This window comes from Apteryx rowi, unplaced genomic scaffold (assembly GCF_003343035.1).
Source record: "Apteryx rowi isolate R43461 unplaced genomic scaffold, aptRow1 scaffold_577, whole genome shotgun sequence".
Taxonomy (NCBI): Eukaryota; Metazoa; Chordata; class Aves; order Apterygiformes; family Apterygidae; genus Apteryx; species Apteryx rowi.
Genome location: NW_020450846.1, coordinates 16374 through 36834, shown reverse-complemented (window position 1 = coordinate 36834; position 20461 = coordinate 16374). Strand labels below are relative to the sequence as shown.

Sequence of the window (20461 nt, the reverse complement as noted above, 5' to 3'; positions counted from 1 at the left end):
CCGATGTGGAGACCTCAGCCCTGAACCTTGACTTGGGAGAAATGCACTGCAGTTCGCTTTGCTCTCCAAGCACGCCGTTCCCCTTAGCCCCGTGTTTTTGAACCTGATGCCCAACTCCGGGTTTTGCATCATTTGTTTATATGTGCTGTAATTCGGTTGCTGAACTACAGAGGCGATGGAAAGGGCGGGGGGATGAGGAGGAACTGGAGACATTCACCTCCTGCTAGTTTGGCTATTGCTCCGAGGGCTGAGCTGATCGAAATCTTTCTCCATGTGGCTGTTCCGATAACCTGGCTGTTAATTAAGGCACGGACATCTGCTTCAGAGGGGAGCAAAGTACACACCCAAGGCGTCTCCAAAGAAAACATTTCCTTCAGTACCTTTCCTGCCAGAGCGACCCACGCTCCCTTGTGCCATGTGTGCAGCAGGGAGAGCAATTGCTTTGCCTGCTGCTGGCACCCAGCTGTGGGTGCTGGCAGTGCTGTCCTTGTCCCAGGTGTCCCCAGTATGTGGCCCAAAGCACAGGAGCTGCCTGGGAAGGCTGATTGCCAGCAGCAGCAGCCCTCTCCCAGGTGTTGGCTATTTCTGGCAGCAGTTTTGCAGCGAGGGGGGTCCCCCGAAGAGCCAGGAAAGAAGTTTAGGGTTGGTGGCTTCAAAATCCCCCTTTATCCGAGCTTTCCATGTGGGAGCTGTAGTGGAGCGGGAGTCGTGCAGCGAGGAACAGGGCAGGGGCTCCCTTCCCACCCCGGCGTGAGTGTGCAGGGGCTTTGCAGCCAGCGGGGCAGAAATAGGGGGCTATAGGGGGTGGGGGGGTTGCAACAGGCTGGCACCTGGGGGGTGGCAAGCGGATTTGGGGGGTTGCAAAGCCCCTTTTGGAGCCGAGCTCGGCGCGTTTCCTTGCAAGGCGGCAAGGGGGGGTTGCAAAGCTCCTTTTCGGGCAGGCCGGTTGCAATGCCTCGCACGGCCGGGGGGGGACTACAAGCCCCGGCAGCCCCCGCGCGCCTCCTTCCGCCGCGCGCGCGGCCCTGCGTGGCGCGGGGCGCCGGCTCCGGCCCCGCCACGCGTGTCCGCGGCCGCGCGGGTCCGGCCGCCATGAGCTCAGGTCAGGGGGTCCCGGGGGGCGGGGAGGGAGGGGGGCGCCCTGTGCACCGAGGTGCCGTGGGGTGCGTGTCGCCAGGGCTGCGGGGTGCGCGGTCCCCGGGGGCTGCAGTGCACCTGTCCCCAGGGTTGCACTGTGCATGTCCTCAGTGTTGCATTGTGCACGGCCTGGGCTTGCACTGTGCATGTCCCCAGGGTTGCACTGTGCACGTCCCCGAGGTTGCACTGTGCATGTCCTCGGTGTTGCATTGTGCACGGCCTGGGCTTGCACTGTGCATGTCCTCAGTGTTGCATTGTGCACGGCCTGTGCTTGCACTGTGCACATCCTCAGGCTTGTTTTGTGCACGCCCTGGGCTTGCACTGTGCATTTCCCCGGTGTTGCACTGTGTACGGCCTCTGGGGCATGCACTGTGCACATCCCCAGGATTGCACTGTGCATTTCCCCAGCGTTGCATTGCGTACGACCTCTATGGCTTGGATTGTGCACACCCTGGGCTTGCACTGTGCATTTCCTCGGTGTTGCATTGTGTACAGCCCCCGGGGCTTGCACTGTGCGTGTTCCCAGGATTGTACTGTGCACGGCCTCCGGGGCTTGCACTGTGCACTGCCTCTGGGGTTTGCATCGTGCACGCCCTGGGGTTGCGCTGCCCTCCCCTAACCGCGCTCACGAGATGGGTTTTGCAGGAAAGGGGGATTGCTTGTGCGGTGCGGAGGGGTGCTTTGCTTTGCTCTCCCTCTTCTGGCGCGGTTTGCAATGGGAGGAGCTGGGGTGGCGCACAGGGGGCCTCTGTCCCCCCCACCCCGGGTCTGCAGAGTCGGGGGGTGACGGAGATGAGGGGTGAGGGCTGCAATGTGCCAGCACAGCCTGGCCGTGTCACCCCTTATTGCACTGCCAGACTCTGGGGCAGGAGGTGGGTCTGGAAAACGCAGCCGCCGTTCCCTTGATTTGTACTTTTGCTTTTCTGCAAAGTTAAGGTAGGTCGCGGGGGCTGATTCGACACGCGGTGCTGCGCCAAAGCAGGTTGCTCTTGTTATAGGTAAACGCGACAAATTGACAACCACTCGGGCCGGGTTGCATAAATTCCAATTTATAAAATAACTGAGCAAGTCACAAGTAAGCAAAACAGCGCTGGGCGGCTGGGGAGTCTCCTGCTCCACCAACGGCGCGCGCAATCCCCCCCTCACAGTCTCCTTATATGCGATTCCAGCTCCGGGTATATGTGGCACTTCCTGTAACTTCTGCGGTTGCGCCGGCTGTTGCTAGGGGGTCTTCTTCAGCCCTCTGCATTGYGAGTGGTGACCCTCAGGTCACGCATATATTTTACAACTTTCGAGGTCGTGCTATATTTCACAGTTGTGTGACATCGCCTTTACGATATTAGGCTATCTAAACTAACACTGCCGCTTCGCTAGCTCAACTCCCTTATCTCAGGTGGGGTACATGCCCCCACCACAGGATGTAGGATGTTCCCACAGATGTTCCCAAGGCTGTTTCTCACTTAGCACATATCACACTCTGACAGCGGCGGCTACAGCACCTTCCGGGGATCCGCAGGTGCACGGGGCGCTCGGAGCAAAACGTCCCTTTCGGTTTTGCTGCTTGGGGCCGTTGCGGAGACTTGGGTGGTTTTTAAGGTTACGAAAGACCCTGACGCTTTTCCAGCCCGACGGGCGTAGCGAATCCGCTCGGCAAAGCGAAAGGAGGCTTTTAGGCAGGAGGGTTTCTCGCGCCAGGAGTGGCTATAACATGAGGTCAGGTAAGCGCGCTCTCAATCAGCAGCAGGGTTTGCAGCCGGTGTAAAGGAGCCGGCCGTGCCTCCTCGGGGTGTAGATCGGCCCCAGATTTTTGGAGGCAGAAGAGATGCTCGCAGCTGCTTTCCGGGGAGAGGGAGCTGGGTGCAGCGCTTGCGTTGCTGGGTGCTGAGCATCCCCCTGCCGCGCCGGCTGCTTCGGACGGGCTTGACGTGCCAGCAGGAAACTCGTGTGAGAGCTGGGAGTGGAGCCTGGATCTCTTCCGTTGCAATAGCGGACAGAGAGCTGCAAACCCCTTCGAGTCCCTTTAGTTGCTCAGCTTCTCTCTTGTGGGAAGGCGGAGGCGCATATTGCGTTTTAATGGAAAAACCCGTCATCTGGGGGCAGTGGGTGCCGTGCACGTGCTTTGGGGCCGCTCCAAAATCCCTCGCCCCACGGCGTTGCGGAGCGGCTCCTATCTCGCTGTGTCCCTGCCCAGCCCTCCTGCGGCTTTGCCTGAGCCGGCGAGGGGGGAAAAGGCATCCAGGGCAAGGTCAAAGTCCTCCAACCCAACCCGACTGAAATTCCCACGGCAAGGGAAGGAGACGCTGGGAACCGCAGCGGCGCGTTGGGTGCACGCAGGCATCGAGCCTAGGGAAGCCCCGAAGCCGCTCTTTGCAAGCGGGTCCCCAGGCTGCCGCGCTTCGGCAGTGTTTCTTGCACCAGGGTGCACGGAAATTGGGCAGCGTGCCCAATTTTTCCCATCGCCATTCCCTTTGAAATGTGCGTTTCCAGCAGGGACCCGCGCGGAAGAGTTTGCCGGTGGCAGCCCGGCACGATCAGCGCGGAGGCGAGAGGGGAAGTGCCCTGCGGCAGGAAAGGGAGGCGCTTTTCCGCAGGGCTCCTCCGACAGATGCCGTTGGCCCGTGTATCCGTTCGGGCTCGCTGCTGCGGCAGGGTCGGCGGGTCAAACCTCGTCCAGGGCGCGCGTTGCACCCCAGTTAGTTCGGGGAGCCAGGCGATGCTGTGCTGAGCCCAGGCTCCTGGGCACCCAAACGCAGCCAGCCCCGGAAAGGGAGACGCCGGCTCCGGCGGCAGTAACGAGAGGCAGGAGATGCTCTAATCCCAGCTAATTCAGAGGCTGTTAGTGCTCAGCGCACGGAAATCGGGATGAGAGGCCGGGAGAGGAGCGTGGCCCCAGCGAAGCAGCGTTTGAGGTGGATGGGGCTGCTAGGAGGAAGGTGCTTGCCACCTGCAAGGACTTTATTGTATATTTTTTTATCCGTCTCCAAGGTTTGCAAAAGGAAAAACAGAGGCATGAGAGCAGGCGATTTGCCCGGGGTGACCAGCAATGGCCGAGTCTCCGTCTTCCAAGTCCTGGTCTCCTACCTTTGGCTGCGAAGCCTCTTTCTTCCCCGTGTTTCTTCCGGCCTCGGGGCTTTCCTGTCTGCGCTCCCACGGTTGCTGATACCGTGTCTGGGTAGGACCAGATCGCCTGGAAATATGTGTTTGATCCGGGCGAGCTGCGGGCAGGGAATCGCCTCTCCAGGGATTAGCCTGCGCGTATTGAGTTTGTGTTGGCTCGATGCGAGGAGCGGGAGGAGCGACGAGATCTCGTCCAGCCTGGTGCCGAGTTAACCCGTCGCTGGTCTTGCTCCGCGTCGAGGCTGCGCCGTCGCAGTTTCCAGCTCTCCTGCAAGATGTGCACTAGAGGTCAGGGCATCCTGAGCACCGTTTTCTCCCGCTTTCCCCTGGCRGGGATGGGAAAGACCATTCCCCGGGGGCTTTGGCCGTGCAAACCCGGCACCGGCGGGTTCGTTGTCCCCCTGCTGCATTTGCGCCCCTGGCTGATGCATTCGACTCGCCGGCCGCTTGCCCGCTCGAGTCGCATCTCTGCGCTCGAAGCGCTCGACCTCTTCCCACCCGGCTAAATTTGCCGCCGCTCCCGGTGGCGTTGAGCCCTTTCGGCAGCCCGGCGAGGAGCGGTGGCTTGCCGGGGCTCGCCGCCCGYGCTGTCCCCGCTGCGAAACGCCGGTTTGGGGCCCGGGGGAGGGATGCGCCCGGCTCTTGTTTGCAGACGAGGTGCGGCCGGCGCGCCGCAAACCGGTAGCGCAGCTTCGCGGCGCTCTGCCCTCCCCTCGCCCCGGCGCCGGATGCTTCCCGGACGCGGCCGCTTTCGGGCAGGCGATGACGGCCGCGGCGACCCGGAGCAGCTCGGCTTGCGTCAGCCAAGTCAGGTGAGAGGCGCCGGTGAAGCCCTTGCTTGAGCGCGGTTCCCGGGAAGCAGCGGGGATGGGAGCAGGAGGTGAGAAAAAACAGGGATACGGGGCCGGGCGGGATTCACGGCGCTGATACCGGATCGAAGGGGCCACAGGAGACAGAGCCGCTTGAGGTGATCGCCGCCRTGTCCTCCGAGAAATCTGCTTTTTCTGGGAAAGGTTAAAGTCAGACGAGCTTCCAGGGTCAGAAGAGGCTCGTCGGGCTGCCGGGAACAGCTGGAATCTGGTTGGGGTGGCTTTTCCGGCCGCAGACGGGTGGCTCCGTGCCCGCGTGTGCTTTTGCACGGCGTGGAAATCGTTAACTCCAATCAGCCAGCTGGTCCGAGCGCGGCCACGCTGGGAAATGAGCCGCCGGCTGCAGGGTGAGAATTAGCGCTGGGATTCGGCTGCGGCTTTTAATCCAGAGTGGATTTGGCGGGGGGGAATAAGTAGGCATCCTGACTGCTTTACGTCCCTACGGAGACCTGCGAAAATTGCAGGCGAGCTCGATGCTGGCCAGCTGCCGGCCGGAGGCGCCGATCTGCGTTCGGGTTAGATTGCAAGGTAGAAACGGGGGAAAAAAATGCATTTTGTGGCCGTCGCCAAGCAGCCAGGCCGGGTGCGCGAGGCCGGGACAAGCACGCGGAGCAAAAGCGGCTCCAAAGCTCTCGGCACGGTCGAGCTGGCTCTGCCCCAGCTCCGCTCCCTTCCCCCTGCCCTAAGCCGCTGCTTGTGCCAGCTTTTGTCCCCGGGCTCCCTCGGTGGCCGCGTGACGGTCACGTGCGGCGGGCGCTGGCRGGAGGGCGGCCGGGGAGCGCTCGGGCGCCCCTGAAATTGCCCCTGGTGCGGCTGCAGCCGGATTTCCAGGAGCGGCACGGGCGCCGCCTCAAGCCACTCCGCTGCCGATCGGGTTTCCCTCCCGGCACCGGCTGCCTCCTCTTCATCCCTGCTCAATTGCCGAGCTCATCTGCAGCCTGGTTGGATCCCTGCGGTGTAGCCGGTCTGCATTTCCCCCGGAGCAATCCAGGCTGACGCTGTGCTTTACCGTGCTCCGGACCCAGCTGCGAGCCGATTGCATCTGCATCGGCACTAGGAGCGATTAGGAGCAGGTTAGGATTTGGCAGCTCCTGAAGTTGCYGGTGCCAATGCTCCTAAGGGCGTCACGCATCTTGCCAGCACCGGGATGTGACCCGCCTGCCCCCAAGCCGAGCCGGCCTGCCTCTCCCGGGCTTTGCCGAAACTGTGGATTAACTCTGTCCCGTCGGCTAACGTGGATTTTCTCCTCTTTGGCTTTGCAGATAGCAGCAGGCTGCTGGGTAACCAGCCGCTGGGGTACGGGACGCTGCAGCCGGGCTCCGACAGAGCCTGCATGGTACGTACGGGAGCCGGACGCGCTGGGACCGGCTTGGCGGAAAGAACCGTATATTACCTGCAAAAGCAGGTGATGGGCACGAGGTAGTGGTTTCCTGGGGAGCTTTCCCCGGACAGGGACACGGAGATGTCCTCGGTGAGATGGATTCCCCAAGGCAGCTTGGCTGGTATTTACCCGGGGTTAAATCCACCCCCCTCGTGCCAGGAGGCTTAGGGAGTAGGGCTTCCATCAGGAAGGGTTGGACACTTGATGATCTTATTTCAGTTTATTTTATTTTTTTAAGTAAAACGACACCCCTGTAAAGGTGGGATGAGCTAATCTCAAGTCTGAGTCCTCTCTCAAGTCTGGCCGGGACGGATATCGCTCCAGCAAGCGAGCAGGGAAACGCAGCGAATCGCAGTCCGTGCGAAGGGGTCGGGTCCAGGCTTGGAGCCACCCCRCGCGGTGGGATTTCCTTGCAGGAGGTCACCGGCTACCAGACCAGGACATGGCGGGTGGTCCTGTGCCACGYGTTCTCCGTGCTGACCGCGGGGCTCCTGCTCCTCATCTTCCACTGGAAGCCAAGCCTGGAGGTGCGGGCGAAGTGCAAGCCGTGCGCGCTCGGCCAGGCCAACTGGGTCATCATCAGAGTAAGTCCATGGGCAGCCGGAGCGGGATCCGGGAGAGTCGGGGCCTGGCTTGGAGGTCCATCTCTGCCACAGACTTCCTGAAGGGCCTTGGGCATGTTACTTAACTGCTCATTTCCCTCCGTTCCCAGCTGTAAAGTTGATGTGTTTGGTTGGTGAAGTAAACGTTGGGTTGGTACCCCGGAGCCAAGTTGTTCCCAGGCAAAATCCTGGAAGCARATTGCGCTTTGCCCTTCCATGGCAGCTGTCCTGGCTTTGTTTTTCCATATTTTTTGTCCCTGAACCGCAGCTGGGCAGCCCGGACCTCTCTACCGGCAATGCCTGAGCAGGGCAGGACGCGACCCCGTTTTAAGGAGGGAGTCGTGGCCAGAGACGCTGGGACGTTCACGCGGGGAGATCGCGATTTCCTGCTGGGGTGTCCGTGCTCGGAGGCCGCAGCGACCTGTGCGTGTGTTGCAGGACCGCTTTGGACAGTGCTTCACCACCCGCGTGCGCACGGAGGCGCTGGGCGACGGCAGGTGAGCCGGGCTTGCGCGCGCCCTTCGTGCCAGGGCGGAGGTGACCCCGACAACCTTCTCGCAGTAGCTCGAACCACGGCGAAACCAGCGGGCAGGAGCCTGCGTCACACGGAGGTCGCAGACCTCCAGCGACGGCCCTTTGGAGCAGCCGCTTCGGGCTTTTGCTGCGCAGCCTCGCTTGCAAGTGGTGCCCAAGCGTTTGACTYGGCGAGATCCGAACTCAGCCCTGAGCTTGCTCTGGGCTGCGTTTGGATTTGCTCCAGGGCTCAGAGCAGAGCTGATCTCTCCCGATCCTTTTAACCCACGTTTCCCCCTCCCCAAGCAAGCTGTGATTTTGCCACCCTGACGGAGGTGGGCCATGTTTGCGGGCGGCGCTGGCGGGTTCGGAGGGATGAGGTCTTGATTTTCCATCCTAAGCAGCCTGGAGCATCACCCGGGGGCCCGGCTGGAGGACCAGAGAACCAGCATCGCCATCGGCATGTCGGATGAGGAGGAGAGCCGGGACACCATCCGGCTTCATGAGAAAGAAGAGGTAACGCTAGCAACCCTTCCCACCTCCACCCCTGAATTCCCTCCCGTAGCACGGCCGGGAGTATACCATCAACCCTCTTCTCTYGATCTTGTTCTGCTCAGAAGAACGTCTTGCGGTACTACGTCTTTGAGGGCTTGCGCTACGTCTGGATCGAGAGGCGACAGGCATACTGCAAAGTCAGGTACTTCCAGGGTCCGCGTGTCTGTCTGCTGCTGTCCTCGGCCCCTGAGCCCCCCAAATTGCCAGAGCCCTTGGGCGCTGCCAGATCAACGCTTTAGGTGCCTTGCTTTCTTTATGGGGTGGGGATGCTGGGTACGCTTTGGTGCCCTGCCCGCTGGCATGCAGCRTTTGGGATGCCCAAGCTCTAAGCCATGAGAAGGTCGGTCTGAAATGCCTCGTCTTGCTGGGCGTGGGTGCTGCTCCAAAGCTGGGCGTCCCTCCTGCAAGGCTAAGTCGCGCTTCTCGCAACCCAAGTGCCGTGATGGATGGAGGTCTGGGAGTCCCCCATCCCTGGGGCCGTGAGTTGGGGAGCCAGGCCTGCCTCCACAGGGAGAGGAAACAGAGCGAAGTGCTTTGGCAGTTGCCCCGGCCGGCTCATCCGGATGCTGGCTTGTGCCCCGCGGGCTGTGCCACTTGCGGATCTCTGAACTGGGCTCCCTTTGTTCCTGCTTCCAGCCTTGGCGCCTGGGAGCTGGGCTGCAGGCCGAGGAACAAGATGCCTTCCCTTCCCTTCCCTAAGGGGTTTTTGTCACCAAGGACTTGGACGTGCTGGCTGTTCCACCTTCTCTGTATGTTGGCTTGGGCTCCTGGCTGATTTTAACTCCATTTCTTCTCATTTCCTTGCCCCTCTGGTTTTCCAGCGTCTTGGATGAAGGCTGGACCTGTGCAGATCTCCATCTCTCCCAGGCGGGGCTTGACCAGCAAGACCACAACACCAGGTAGGAATGTAGCAGGGGGACCTGCTACAGAGGGCATTACAGACCTTAAATCTTCACTATACTTAGAAAAAAAATTAAAAAAACCCCTGCTTTTATTACAGTAATCAAATTCCCTGGCAGTGTTAACTCCATGGAGTTAATCTGTGACCTTTCCAAGCGATGCCCAGAGATCATAGGACCACTCTCCCACCCATCTGCTCCCCAGCCAGCTGGTGACTTACAGCTGTCGTAGCAGCTGGCTTTCTGTACCAAGGGCCCATGCACAAATCCTGGGGCTCCCAGTGCTGTATGGGTTGGAGACTTGAACCCAGCACCCAGGGGACCTTGCACTGGGGGRCTGTTAGACCTCCTTGTGAGCCAAAGGTGCTGGAGAGAGGGAGAAAAGGGTTTTAGTAGCAGCAATGAAGTGGTTTAAAGAGGTAGGTGGTACTGAAGTGTCCCGGACTGCCCTTGCCTGGCTCTTCGTCTAACTGGGGCTCCCGTGGAGATCTGGCAGCGTGGTGGCCCTCAGTTTGGAAATGCAGCTTTTCTCTGCCATGTGTTTGCTTCCCCTTGGCTTTTCTCTCCCCTCCGCAGAAGGAAAATCTACGGACCGAACCTCATCGAGGTGCCAGTGAAGTCCTACCCGAGGCTCTTGGTGGAGGAGGTGCGCACCTGTGGGGTTGAACGGTGGTTCGGAAGAGCAGGTTGTCCCCAGGCAAAGCCTTCCCCTGCTTTGTGCCCTCCGTGTCTCRTCTCACTGCGAGTGTGTTAAGTTCAGGGGCTGTTCCTCACTGGCAGCGAGAAGAGGACTTTAGGAGAGGAGATCGGAGGAGGCAGAGCTGATGCAGGTGTGGAGAGGACCTGTCCTGCCTCTTAGCTCAGACAGGAGCATCCCTGGTTGGTTACAGAGATGGCTGAGCATCCGCAGGAGTCCTGACCATAGGCAAAGCCAGGGAGGCCGGAGAAGGCTGCTAGTCCATCCCCAACCCCAAGGAAGGACCAGCTTCTCTGCATAAGCTGTTATTTCCCGTGGAGCCTTGAGGTCTCACAACGGCCTGGAGGAAGCTCTCCTCCCCAAAACCCGCTCTCTTTGCTTGTTCCCCTGCAGGTGCTCAATCCCTTCTACATCTTCCAAGTGTTCAGCATCGTGCTGTGGGTCTGCGACGCCTACTACTACTACGCTGCCTGCATCTTCCTCATTTCCACCATTTCCTTAGGGCTGTCCCTCTACGAGACAAGGAAGGTTGGTGGCAGGCCCCAGAGGAGGGCAGAGACTAGGGGAAACGGAGGGGAAGCCTTAGCAAATCCCAGCCCACCTTGGGGGCCCGGGGAGAGAGCCCTGGGTGAGATGCAGGAACCGTGGGGTGATCCTGCAGGTTTCCTCGTCCTCCACACCCCATCCCTAGCCTGGTGCGCTCGAGGGCTGACTCTCGTGGGGGCTTTGCTGCGCTTCTTGAGCAGATTTCCCTTCCCTTGGGTGGYTGCTGACTGCTCGCTTCCCCGCAGCAAAGTGCCACGCTGCAGAACATGGCGAAGATGTCGGTTGGTGTCCGAGTCCGCCGCCCCAGCGGAGGTGAGCGCGATGCCTGTGATCAGGTGGCCACAGCATGCCTGGGTTTTCCAACTCRTGGGAGCAGGGAGGCCAGTTGGGAAGCTGCCTTGCTGAGTTTGGTAGCAGCGCAGCAGGCAGCACCCCGTCTGCATCTGTTGGACTTCAGTCRAATGGTTGGTTTTATGCCCCATCACACAAGCTGCTGAACAGACCGAAGGGTGGAGGACTCCCTGCTTTGGGCCTTCGGACTAGGTTAAGTCGTTTGGGAAGGTGCTGGGGCCGCGTGTCTGAGCGCGCTGCGCTTTTTCCAGAGGAGGCGGTGGTGAGCTCCGTGGACCTGGTGCCCGGCGATTGCATCAGCCTCCCCTCCGACGGGATGCTGGTCCCCTGTGATGCCGCGCTGCTGACGGGCGAGTGCATGGTCAACGAAAGCATGTTAACAGGTGAGAGAGCCGGGACCSGGCAGGCTGCCTGTGTCCGCAGCCCCGGCTTTCGCTGGGGATTTGGGGGAAGAGGTCAAGGCTCGTGTCTTGATAGGCCCTAAGGCAGCCCCTTCCCATCCTTGTGTTCACCCGCTCCYGCACAGAGGCCGCTGGACAGGCTGGTTGGATCCTGATGCCCCGGGGGTTATAAACCTTCCTACACGATGGTCCTCACCGCCGTGGGTTTCTCCCGCAGGAGAGAGCGTGCCGGTGATGAAAACGCCTCTCCCGGCGGGCAGCCAGGCGGCCAGCACCATCTACTCCCCCAAGGAGCACAAGCGGCACACGTTGTTCTGCGGGACGCAGGTCATCCAAGCCAAGTCGTACGTGGGCAAAGAGGTGCTCGCCGTGGTGACCCGCACAGGTAACGGTGTGCAGGGGGAAAGCCTGCCGTTAGCCGTGTCCTTCAAAGGGCTGCCCGYGGGCACGCACGCAGACCTGCCGCTCCTCTCCCACAGGGTTTTGCACGGCCAAGGGGGACCTCATCAGCTCCATCCTCTACCCCAAGCCCGTGAGCTTCAAGTTCTACAAGGATGCCATGAAGTTTGTGCTGTTCCTCGCTGTCCTGGGTACGCCCGAGCGCGGAGGAGTTGCCAGGAGCAGCCAAATTCCTCTTAATAGTTGAATCCCCCTGCTTCTTCTTGTAACGGAGCTTGTTTTTTCTCTGGCACAGCTTTTATTGGCACGCTGTACAGCATCCTGATCCTGATTAAAAACCAGGTACAGTTACTAGAGCTGGTGAGTCCTTGTGTGCTGGAGCTGGTGCTGGGCCCATCAGCCAACACCGATAGAGATGGGTAGGAGATGTTGGGGTGCCCACCCAGCTTACACTGCCCTGTCTCTCCTTTGTTGTCCCACGTGGCAGGTTCCTGTGGGGCAAATCATCATCCGCGCCCTCGACCTGGTCACTGTGATCGTGCCCCCGGCTCTGCCGGCTGCCATGACGGTGGGCACCATCTACGCCCAGAACAGGCTGAAGAAACAGGGCATCTTCTGCATCAGCCCTCCCCGTATCAACCTGTGCGGGAAGATCCGCCTGGTTTGCTTCGACAAGGTGAGTCTCGGGCAGCGCCACTACGGGGGATGGCGGCCACCGGCTCGGAGGTTGGCCTCGACCCGCCGCCCTCTCCTCTCCCCGCAGACGGGAACCCTCACGGAGGAGGGCCTGGACGTCTGGGGCGTTGTCCCACTGGAAAACAACCATTTCTTGCCCATCGTCCACGAACCCCGCTGCCTGCCCGACGGCCCCCTGCTCTACTCGCTGGCCGCCTGCCACACCGTCTCGCTGCTGCGGACGCAGCCCATCGGAGACCCCGTGGACCTCAAGATGGTGGAGTCCACCGGCTGGGTAAGGAGGGAGGGGACGGTGGCGGGTGAAGTTTTGCCTGTCAGGAAAGCAGGGGGTGGCACACGTGCTCTGCCATCTCAGCAGAAGGGTGGTAACCCCCAGGAGAGGAGAGGGGGACCTTAAAACCACGCATGGGCTAAGGTGTGCTGCCGTGGAGGGGCTGGCATTGGGGGCTTGCAGAGCGGGGCTTTGCCTTCTCAGCAGCTGCCTTGGTTGCAGCACCTGGAGATGCTGGAGGAGGATGAAGCTGAGCCGCCCATCTTTCAGCAGTTTGGGACGAAGGTCTTGGCCGTGATGAAACCTCCACCCATGGAAGAACAGCCGCGAGACATGGTAGGTCCGGGGGGGCCAGACTGGCGTTGTGAGGAGGGTACGTGGTCCTGGAGTCAGCAGTTCTGCACTCTCGTGCCGTTCCCCAACTTCAGTTGCATCCCCAAGGGATGCTCTGCTCTGCCCTGGCAGATCCCGGAGTGGCTGTACATCCCGGCGGCAGGTATTCCTGCCAGACCCTGACACCCGGCCGCTCCCTTTYCTCCCCAGAAGCACCAGGTGCCCGTGGGCATCCTCCGGCGGTTCCCCTTCTCCTCCTCCTTGCAGAGGATGAGCGTCCTGGCGAAGCTGCCTGGCAAGGCCTCTACGGAAGTGTACGTCAAAGGGGCGCCGGAGATGGTGGCCAGCCTTTGCAGGAAGGAAACGGGTAGGTGCTGGGGAGGGYGACTGCCCGCTGCGCGTCGCTGACCTCGAACCAGGCTGGATGGAGCGACAGGGCTTTGGTGTGAATCAGCTGCAGCCATTTAGGGGGGGGAAAATAGGAGCCAGGACATGGGGAGAGGATGGGAGTCCATGTTAGCAGCCATGAGGTGGGAAACCAGAGCCGCGACTTCCCTCGCTGGGTCCTCATGGGTGCTTTGGGCTAAAGCAGCGCAAACGGATTAGCTGRCAGGCGGCTCGGCATCCCGTGCTCGTTAGGGAGCTGTTTTGACCTCGATTCTCACTTGCGGCTGGCAGTGCCCGTGGATTTCTCCCAGATGCTGCGACACTACACGACGGATGGTTTCCGCGTCTTGGGTCTGGCTTGCAAAGCTCTGAGCACTGCGATGACCTTTGAGGAGGCCCTGCAGCTGACGAGGTTGGCATGAACCATTTTCTCTCCATTTCGATCTTGCTCGCTCCTTTCTTTCCTTGCCTGCTTTTGTGAGATGGTCCCAGCTTCAATGAGTCAAGGATTAATTTTGGCTGATCTTCCTGGCTTGTAGGAGGTCCAGTTTAGGGCACTGACAGATGAGATGTTTCCCAACAGGGACTCTGTAGAGAGCAGCCTGACCTTCCTCGGGTTCCTCGTCATGAAAAATGTGCTCAAGCCAGAGACTGCGCCCGTGATTCACCTGCTGAGAAACGCCAACATCCGCCCCGTTATGGTGACAGGTACCATCCGTGCCGCGCGGAGGGGAAGGGTGCTGGATCTGGGGAAAGAGATTGGACGTGGAGGAGAAGCCCTGACATTATGCAAGGGATGAAGTGTTTCTCCACTGGAAGCCGGTAGCCCAAAGCAGCTGGGACTGCTTGGGACAGCAAAGACTCCTGCATCCCGTTTTCTGTGCATCCCTGCTCCTTTTTTGCACCGCTGTGTCCCTTTTGGCCTGGGCTGCAGGTGGATAAACGGACCTGTTTGGCAGCGGGCAGGGTGCGGAGAGACGTAGTCTGCTGCTCGGTCAAAACACGTGTACTTTCACGGACAGAGCACTAACTCTTGGACCTGGTGCGGGTGGCTGAAACGGCACAACTCCGCTCTTTCACCGCTGATGGCTCGAATGTTAACGTCTTGTGAACACGCTGATTTGCACAGCTCACGGGGGCGTGCAGAAGTCRACTTAGGGTGGCGTGTAGCAAGGCAAGCAGTGGCTGCCAGGTTTATGGGGAGGAAGCTGCTGCCTTCATTGGGGCGGAAATAAGCTCCTCTCCTCCAAAATCCTCTGGTGGGGAAGCAAATTGCCCCTCCGCGGGGTTGCAAAGGGCTGCAAGAGGGGATATGAGAGGTCTGGGCTGCTCTTCCTGGCCTGCAGACATCGAGAGCCGTGGGAGACCCTGCTAGCCAGGGTGGCAAATGCTGCCCTCAGTTACTCAGCGCTGCTGCCTCTTCCTGCCAGGAGATAACATGCTGACGGCCGTGAACGTCGCCAAGAGCTGCCGCATGGTGGAGCCGAAAGAGCGGGTGATCTTTGTCAACGCTTCCCCGCCCACCCACGACAAACCCGCCGCTCTGAAGTTCATCCTTGCCGAACACTCGCAGGGCGAAGAGCAGCCGGAGGTGAGTCCGCGGGGGACGTTTAGGGGGTTTGCGTGAAGACCGCGGGTCCCCTCGTGGGACCGAGCTCAGAGCTGCTCCAGGAGCCCTCGTTGGATGAAGCCTGCCYCACGCTCCTTGCAGAGCTTGGTGCCTGCTCCAGGCTTGGTCACGTGGAGGATACAGGACCAAGACACCAGTACAGCCGTCACTAAAACAAGCTTTTCATTCAAAGAATCTAGATTTTATTTGCCAGAACTGGAAGTTTAAGGGAAGTTGCTTTGCCTCCCGTTCACCGCGGGCTGAGGACGCTGGCTCGAGCTGTTCCCATCAGTCAGCTGCTCAGCAGAGATGCGGATGAGGGGCAAAGCCCTGCTCGCCCCGCTGCCGAGGGGGCGTCGCTTCCCCCCTGATGGGTTGTCTCCGTTTGCAGGGCCTGTACCAGCAGGACAGCTACTTCCTCCAGCGGCAGCCCTGCCACTTTGCGCTGAACGGCAAGTCCTTCGCTGTGGTTTGCGAGCACTTCACCGACCTGCTGCCGAAGGTGAGTCCGTCCCCGTCGTCCGGGGAAGTCCCTAGCGGGAAGACCAGCCGGTTGGCCTCATCTGGGCCTTGGGCTTCTCCGCTGCAGCCTCGCAGCTCCGAAACAAAGTGCTTTGTGTTTGTCTCCCTGCTGYGAGGAGATGTCCTCTGTCCTGCTAATGGCAGAAGCAGCTCAAGGGCAAAATAGCCAGGCTCCTCCTGGGAGCTGTGGATTATTGTGCTCCAAGCGCTGGCTGCTGGGCCGCGGGATGCGTTCCTAAGCCGTGGTGCCAACGCGAAGTCTTTCCCTCCTTGCAGATCCTCATCCGAGCAACCATTTTTGCTCGCATGTCGCCTGAGCAGAAGACACAGCTGGTGTGCAGCCTGCAAGAGCTCAAGTAAGTTCCCAGGCCCTGCGACATGGGGCACGGAGGAGGGCAAGGACCAGACCTGTCCCTGGAGAAGTCTCTTGCRTGCCAGAGGCTTGCTTTTTCCAGGGTTGTTGGCAGCTCTGAAATCAAATCTTGCCCTTTCCCAAATCTGGGGGTTGTGGCATGCGTGTGGGTGCGACCTGAGGGCTCCAAAACCCCCAGGATTTACCCCGTCCCGGTGCTGCCGATCGTTCCCTTTCCTCTGCAGCTACTGCGTGGGGATGTGCGGCGACGGCGCCAACGACTGCGGGGCMCTGAAAGCGGCCGACGTGGGGATCTCGCTCTCGGAGGCGGAGGCCTCCGTGGCGTCGCCGTTCACCTCCCGCATCGCCAACATYGAGTGCGTGCCCACGGTCATCCGGTGAGCTGCTGGGGCCCGGCTCCRCACATCCCTTTCCTCCTCCCTTTCCAGCTGCTCGCTGGCTCCCTGCTGACACAGGTGGATGCAAAGACCTTCTTCCTTACTCTGCCCGTATCGGGGTTGCCTGGTGCTGCGGCAGAGCCAAATGGGATGTCCCCAAGTGTCCCCGTGGTCAAGCCATGGCCTTCAGGAGTTTGGGTGCTTCTTTGGGGATGGGGGACAAAATCCAGGGGAATTTTCTCAGCAGCGTTAGTGCCTCCGTCCCCTCTCAGGGACGTGTTTCCTTGCAGAAAGGGCTTCGTGTCCCCGAGCTGGTAGATAAGTCTCTTTCTTTCCCTCTCCAGGGAGGGCAGGTGCTCGCTGGTCACCTCCTTTGGGGTATTTAAGTACATGGCCCTGTACAGCTTGGTGCAGTTTGTGTCCGTGCTGCTGCTCTACACGGTGAGTGTGTCTGCGTCGGGGAGGAGACGGGTCAAGGGGGAGAGCCGCTCCGGTGGAGCTGGGCACTGTCAGTCCCTGCCCCGACAAGGGAGGCGCATTGCTACAGGTCGCTTTTCCGATGGAGCAGCAGTGAAACAGCCCAACTGAGGTGAAGGGGAAGGTGGAGGGGAGAATGGAGACAGCAGGGGAATGATCCTGCTCGGAAAGCTTTGCTTCACGTTGTAGGGGTTTTAGTGAGATGTATCTGAGCTCTGCAATGTCACGCTGATCTCCCCAAGCGGCTGAGCCATGCCACGGTTTCCCAAATACCTAAAATGCTCAGAGATGCCTTAGGGTGTTTCCCAGCCAAGCTGTTCCTTGTCACCTTCTCTTGGCTGGGTTTGAAGCTGTGATCTTAGCCCCTCGCGGGTCCTCGTGGCTGAATGAGGGTRGTTTTTCTCTCCCAGATCAACACCAACCTGAGCGACTTCCAATTCCTCTTTTTCGACCTGATCATCACCACCACCATGGCGGTGCTGATGGGTCGGACGGGGCCTGCCAAGGAGCTGGGAGTGGAGCGTCCCCAAGGGGCGCTGATAAGCGTCCTCGTGCTGGGCAGCCTGCTCCTCCAGACAGCTCTGCTCATCACTGTGCAAGTCCTCGGCTACTTCATCACCATCTCGCAGAACTGGTAAGAGACCTGGCGGTCCAGGTGATGGGAACAGCGTGGAGGATTGAAACAAATCCCGTGTCCTGGTGTTTGTCCTTCACTCTGGCCAACGCCGCCTGGCTTCAAGGAGGTGCTGAACCACCTTGCAATGAACATMTGCCATGTGCTTATGGAGGAAGGGGGTTGCTTGATGTTCAGACCCTCTCCTTGCCTGCTGCTCTGTCCTCACAGTTCAGGCTCTGGTCTGATTCCCTGCCTTTTTTCCCCCTGGCCCAGGTATGTGCCGCTGAACAGCACAGTGACGGCTCCCCAGAACCTGCCCAACTACGAGAACACGGTCCTGTTCTGCATCACGGGCTTCCAGTATCTCATCCTGGCAGTCGCCATGTCCAAGGGGCACCCCTTTCGGGAGCCGCTCTACACCAACGGTGAGGACGGGGCCGGCCAGGGAGGCCGTGCCTGCCCTTCCCCAMGTGGGCAAGGGGAGCTGTCAAGCCTTCGTTCTCAACCGTCTTCCCTCTCGCCCTCAGTGCTGTTYTTGCTTGTCCTCATCGGCCTCTTCRGCCTCATGGTATGGTTGACCCTGTACCCGCTGGGTTTCCCCAAAACCCTGCTGCAGCTGCAGGGCATCRACGACTTGAATTTCAAGCTGCTGCTGCTAGGAATCGCCATGCTCAACTTCTTCGTGGCCTTCATGCTGGAGGTAGGGCTGGGCCTGGGGTAGGTGCTGTGGCTGCAGGTGTTTTGGGCTCGCAAGGGCCACGCGTTGTGCAAATTGGCCCTTTGCACGTGCTGTCCTTTTGGGCCTTCCCAACCAACCCCTCGTCCCAAGTTGCCTCCCTCGGGGCCCGTGGCCTCCTYGAAAACCCATTCTCCCCTTGGCTTTGCTGCAGACCGCCCTGGACCACGGCCTGCTTTGCTGCCTCCGCAAGCTGCGCCGGAAGAAGGTGTCCAAGAAGCTTTTCAAGAGGCTGGAGAAGGAGCTGAGCCAGCAGCAGCCATCCTGGCCACCCCTTAACGAACCGCTCTTCGCTACGCCCAAGATGTCCATCGCCGTGAGATAGCCGTGGGCAGCGCGCGCCGGGCCTCCCTCCTCCCTGCTCTGCAGGCAAGCTCTGCCCTCGGCTGCTCTCCTTTATTTATTTATCCTGGTACTAAGGTTGACCGTGGGCATCTGCACCCTGCTGCCTGGCTCCGTTGTGACCCAAACAGAGATGTGCGTCCTGGGCAAGGGATGCAGCAGGTAGCTAAGGACCGGCTGCGCAGCTCGTCTTCCCYGTGGGGAGGCCCTCAGCACCGCAGCCGTGAAGCCACGAGCTCCGCAAAACCCACGGCCGATCCCACAGCCGTGTCGGATCGAGCTCTGGCCGCGAAGGAGGCCGTGGAAGGCGCTCGGGCTGGTCTGCCCAAGCCTGCTGGGAAGCAAACCAGGGAGAAGGGGTCCAGAAGAGGAGGAGAAACCAGCTCGGCTCTTTTTGCCCTCCTGCCCCGCGCTCTCCTGGCTGGTCAAAGCCACCGAGAAGAAGGTCTGTTTTCTGCTGATGGCGTCGGCTCCTGCCCTGGCCTCATGGCTCTGCTCACTGTGAACACGTCGCCTCCGCCTTCCTCCCGGTGGGCTGCCCTGGATGTGTAGGAACTGTTTACAAACCGCCCCGTTCCCAGCTTGCTGGCACGCCGCGAACGATGCACCTCGAACCCAAACCCGACCATTACCGCCCCCCTCCACGGAGGGGGCTCGAGAGTATTTAATGCCGAATTGAAGTGAGAGTGCGTGCGTGTGGATGTATGTGTGTTTTTGTCCTTCGGTTCGTCGGAGCAGCTAGAACCGTAGCTCTGCTTGGACACGCTGGCGATGCTTCTGCGGCATCTGTCCGGCTGTCCGACAGGAGCTTTGTAGCACTAAAGAAGCCTAAATCTCTATTTTTTGGATGCCTTTGCAACGCGTGGAGGTGTAAGCGCGGTCGGGAGAGTGGCGCGCGGCTTTCGATYTCCGTATGGTACTGTCGTGAGTGTGTCTAATAAATTGCCACTATTTTCTCRATGGCTTTCTGGTGCTGCTCAGCGCGGGAGGATTGCTCTCCCTTGGGCAGGATGGCGTCGATGTTCCCGGGAGGCGGGTGAGGAGCAGGAGAGCAGGGGGTAGCTAACCCCCAGGCTGCTTCCGGACCTGTGTTTTAGTCCACGTGCCGGATCCGACCCTTTGCCCCTGGATTTTTCTGCGGCAAAGCCAGTAGATGGGGATGTAACATTTGGAAACGGGAAAGGCCCAGGTCCCGGAGGGAAAAGGGGTTTTTGGCTTCGCGCTCCGCAGGTGGGAGCAAACGCGAAAGGGAGAAAGCGGAGAGTTGGTGCCGGTTTTGGCCCTCTCCGAGCGCAGTTTTGGGCTCGAAGGTTGGTATTTGCGTGGGCTCAGGTGGCTCAGCCCGCAGCGGGGCACGGGGCCTCGGGAAGCCCAAGCCCCTCGAAGCGCTAGCGGTGCCTCTCTGCCCTCCTGGAGGTAGGGATTAGGTCAGGAAATGAGGCACAAGCAGAGGTAAGAGGTTTCCTGAAATCCCAGCCAGGGCTGGAGTTACTAAATCAGGTTTCCTGAGCAAAAAAAAAAAACAACAAAACTCAGATTTTTGCCTTAGCTTAGCAGTTTTGAAAGTGCAGGGAGGCTAAAAACTCATTGCGGCCACAACGAACCCCCCAAATAAACCCCCGCTAGCGTCTGCGTCGCGTAATGTTGCTTAAATCCCTTGTCGCTGCTCGTGTGCTTTGCGGCTCCAGCGACGGGATCTGTCGGCGTCGCGTCTCGGTGCAACGCGGCTGCAGGCTTTGAAACCGCGAGCGTCGCCCGCRACGAGCTCCCGATCCTAAAAATAACCTGCCGGGGGGCGGAGAGCTGCTGGGGTCCCCGCGCGGCGCTTGGGGCCATCGCAAGTCTCCCTGGGGGACTTTCCTTCCCCTCTCTTAAATCCCCGGTGCTTTGCTTCCTGCAAAAATCACCCTTAGTTATTTATAAGCGAGTTTCTGACCCCTCTGTTTGCAGAGAGAGGTTTGAGTGGGCTCGTCCCAAGGGCGGAAAACCCAGTGTCCGGCTGGTCCCCGCGACGTTTGACCTGCGTCGAGGGACCCGTCTGTGCCTCGGTTTCCCTCCGTAAGTGTTTCGTTCGGCTGGTGTTGCCGGCCTGCGCCCAGGCGAACGACCGCAGGAGATTTATAAGGGTGCAAAGCACGCTTCATTATTAACATTATTCACATAATTAATTAATGCTTAATTATTACTCCTTAGGAAGAGGTTAATAYGGGGCAGAGCTGGGGACAAGGGCGGCACTGGAAGTTAGGGGACGCAGA

The 20461-nt window shown here is 60.1% G+C and overlaps 1 protein-coding gene across 7 annotated transcripts; it reads left to right on the top strand.

Annotated features, from left to right (window-relative positions):
- The first annotated feature begins 1039 nt into the window (after nucleotides 1–1039).
- Nucleotides 1040–19164, top strand: ATP13A2 (ATPase cation transporting 13A2). Of its 7 annotated transcripts, none has more exons than XM_026082428.1 (28): nucleotides 1040–1102; nucleotides 6386–6459; nucleotides 6921–7088; nucleotides 7545–7603; nucleotides 8021–8135; nucleotides 8237–8316; nucleotides 8996–9073; nucleotides 9650–9719; nucleotides 10164–10298; nucleotides 10562–10628; nucleotides 10919–11050; nucleotides 11286–11453; nucleotides 11548–11658; nucleotides 11763–11809; nucleotides 11955–12143; nucleotides 12231–12437; nucleotides 12657–12770; nucleotides 12978–13134; nucleotides 13446–13566; nucleotides 13738–13862; nucleotides 14585–14745; nucleotides 15155–15265; nucleotides 15562–15641; nucleotides 15883–16035; nucleotides 16380–16476; nucleotides 16923–17146; nucleotides 17402–17828; nucleotides 18019–19164. In XM_026082428.1, the coding sequence occupies exons 1-28, from the start codon at nucleotides 1093–1095 to the stop codon at nucleotides 18187–18189; spliced, it is 3651 nt and encodes a 1216-aa protein (XP_025938213.1). In that variant the 5' UTR covers nucleotides 1040–1092; the 3' UTR covers nucleotides 18190–19164. The 7 variants fall into 7 exon arrangements, with proteins under 7 accessions (XP_025938213.1, XP_025938215.1, XP_025938212.1 ...); XM_026082430.1 differs by lacking the exon at nucleotides 1040–1102 and adding an exon at nucleotides 2232–2653; XM_026082427.1 differs by lacking the exon at nucleotides 1040–1102 and adding an exon at nucleotides 2232–2855 and having other exon boundaries at nucleotides 8024–8135; nucleotides 8240–8316.
- The last annotated feature ends 1297 nt before the right edge of the window (nucleotides 19165–20461 follow it).